The 2,334-nt window shown below is 52.8% G+C and overlaps 1 protein-coding gene across 2 annotated transcripts; it reads left to right on the plus strand.

The window, feature by feature from the left end:
* Positions 1 to 12: 12 nt before the first annotated feature.
* Positions 13 to 1,843, plus strand: LOC104502055 (ribulose-phosphate 3-epimerase). Of its 2 annotated transcripts, none has more exons than XM_010145965.1 (4): positions 13 to 184; positions 430 to 596; positions 746 to 832; positions 1,284 to 1,843. In XM_010145965.1, exons 1-4 carry the CDS (start codon positions 13 to 15, stop codon positions 1,404 to 1,406), a joined length of 549 nt encoding a protein of 182 aa, XP_010144267.1. In that variant the 3' UTR covers positions 1,407 to 1,843. The 2 variants fall into 2 exon arrangements, with proteins under 2 accessions (XP_010144267.1, XP_010144268.1); XM_010145966.1 differs by having other exon boundaries at positions 13 to 150; positions 462 to 596.
* Positions 1,844 to 2,334: the final 491 nt, after the last annotated feature.

Below are 2,334 nucleotides of genomic sequence, written 5' to 3' on the forward strand. Positions count from 1 at the left end.
CCTCTTCCAGATATGCACATGATGGTTGCCAGACCCGAGCAGTGGGTGAAACCGATGGCCGTCGCTGGTGCGAACCAGTACACCTTCCACCTGGAGGCTACGGACAACCCGGGGGCGCTGATAAAAGACATTCGGGAGAACGGGATGAAGGTGAGGGGAGCGTCAGCTCGGAGCAGTGCGTGGGGCTCGGCCGAACTGACCGTCTGTCGTGTTCCTGGGAATGAAAAACCCGTTGCTGCCGCTTCGGGGGGTCGGAGATTGGCGTGTGCAACCCCAGCGCTGCTGGTGCGTGAAGTTGGTCTTCAGTTCTAGTTCAGAGACTCGGGGGTCTTTCTTTGAGGCAGCCTGTTCTTACTGCACTCACACAGACACGCAATTATTTTCCTAGGGGTCTGTAGCCAGCTCCGCCAGCCTTGCTGCCATCCTAAGGTGCGCGTGGACTTGTCTTGCCTCTCCCGCAGGTTGGCTTGGCCATCAAGCCTGGCACCACAGTTGAACACCTGGCGCCTTGGGCCAATCAGATAGACATGGCTTTGGTGATGACGGTAGAACCAGGATTTGGAGGGCAGAAATTCATGGAAGACATGATGCCAAAGGTAAACTGAGTTTCTCTTTCCTTATTCATCGAGCTCAAAGCTAACTCACAGCGATGTGGATGAGCCTTGTCTGGGGGTGTGAGAAGCTGTACGTAGCTCTGGCAGCTGAGCGTGGCTCTCGGTGCCAACCTTCCTGTGCTGTGTCCCAGGTTCAGTGGCTGAGGACGCAGTTTCCCTCGCTGGATATTGAAGTGGATGGAGGAGTTGGGCCTGACACCATCCATAAGTGCGCAGAGGTAAGGGGCAGAAGCGGAGTAGTGTTCTCAGCTGCTGTGCTAAGAGACCTGATGGTCCCTTGGAAAATGAAGCTCAGGAGGCGTTGCAGTTTTGCTGTTCGTTTGTGCAGGGAACGCCAAAGCACGCTGAACATCTGTCTGAGGTCTAATACTTGTACTAGTATTTATAATAGCAGCTGTGGAAGCCTCCCCTAAGCCAGAGCGGTTGTTTGGTTCTTGTATGTTTGGGGAAGTAGGTGCAATGATGAAGAAATAACCCGTTTGGGGAAGAGCCATCTTTGCTGAACTGGAGTTGTGGTCGTAGTGAGAGGTGTGTCACCCGTGTCCCACAGAGAGCTCTTGTTTGCCCATCAGCCTAGAACTCGCTAGCTCCTGACACACGTACCGCAGGAAAACGCTTTAAGCAGCGGATCTGTCCCGTGTTACCCAGCGGGTGTTCCGTGTCTTTCAGGCAGGTGCCAATATGATTGTATCCGGCAGCGCTATCATGAAGAGTGCGGATCCGAGATCTGTCATCAACCTCCTCAGGAACGTGTGCTCAGAAGCAGCTCAGAAGCGCTGTCTGGATCGGTGAGACCTCCCCCAGCGGTGTTCAGGAAGGCTCTGTGCGTGCAGGAGAACCCTCGTTTCTTGTGCCTAAGGGAGGGCTGGATGACCGCTAATGACAGGAACTTGTGGCTGCTGAACAGAGGAATCATTCCTTCGCTGCAGTGACGCACGCAGCAGCGAGCACCGTTCTGGCTGTCTTTCAGGGTTGGAAATGCAATGGTTTGAACCTGTCCCTTGATTCTGCAGAGGCTAATTTTGTGACACAACCTGTAACGCTGATTGGATTGAACTAGACTTCAGTCAGTTTTTTGCTTGCTAGAGGAGTGTAGCATCGCCACAAGCAATCTCTCTTGTGGAAGATTCTAATCAAACTGCCTTCTGCTGTCTGTGTGTTGTCATTTGATCTGTGCGTTCCTACGACACTTTTCCACTATCTGCATTAAATGCCTCTCCCTTGGTGTGGTAAGTCTCCTTTAAGCTGACTGTCAAAAATGAGCGGTGTTCGGAGTAAGTTTGGGAAAAACGCAGTTTGAGAGGGCTAAAAAACTCCCGTGGATGTGAGAAATGTTCCTGGGTTTTGCTTTTACTGCTTAGAAGTACCTTGACCTAGAGGAGTCAAGCATCAGGCAAGTCAGGGCAACGTCTTTACCAGCTCGCAAACTGGGAGACGCCTTCTCATTTGCCTTTCAGATAGCCAGTTAGGACAGCTGTGTCCGGAATTCCTAGAAGCGACAGGGTTCTGGGGGAGAATGTGGCTTTGAAACCCTACAGACAGGTAAACTTCTGTCCTGGCCTGCAGCCTCCTTGGTTTCTACCTGTGCCTGCTGGGGTGATTCCAGCGTACGGAGGCTGAAACGCGCTGCATGGCGGTGGCTCTGTAAAACAGCTTAGCCCTCCTCTTGGTTACGAAACCAGATAGTTCTCGTGCCGGTGCCTGGCCTGTTTGGGCAGGT

The sequence above is a fragment of the Buceros rhinoceros genome, unplaced genomic scaffold, assembly GCF_000710305.1.
Source record: "Buceros rhinoceros silvestris isolate BGI_N320 unplaced genomic scaffold, ASM71030v1 scaffold41701, whole genome shotgun sequence".
NCBI lineage: Eukaryota > Metazoa > Chordata > Aves > Bucerotiformes > Bucerotidae > Buceros > Buceros rhinoceros.

What these genes read in the sequence shown, in the direction of transcription:
- LOC104502055 (XM_010145965.1), top strand. Translation starts at nt 13, where the DNA reads ATGCACATGATGGTTGCCAGACCCGAGCAGTGGGTGAAACCGATGGCC. An exon ending in TGGAAGACATGATGCCAAAG is followed by an intron (nt 597 to 745) that starts GTAAACTGAGTT and finishes GCTGTGTCCCAG; the next exon opens with GTTCAGTGGCTGAGGACGCA. An exon ending in CCATCCATAAGTGCGCAGAG is followed by an intron (nt 833 to 1,283) that starts GTAAGGGGCAGA and finishes CGTGTCTTTCAG; the next exon opens with GCAGGTGCCAATATGATTGT.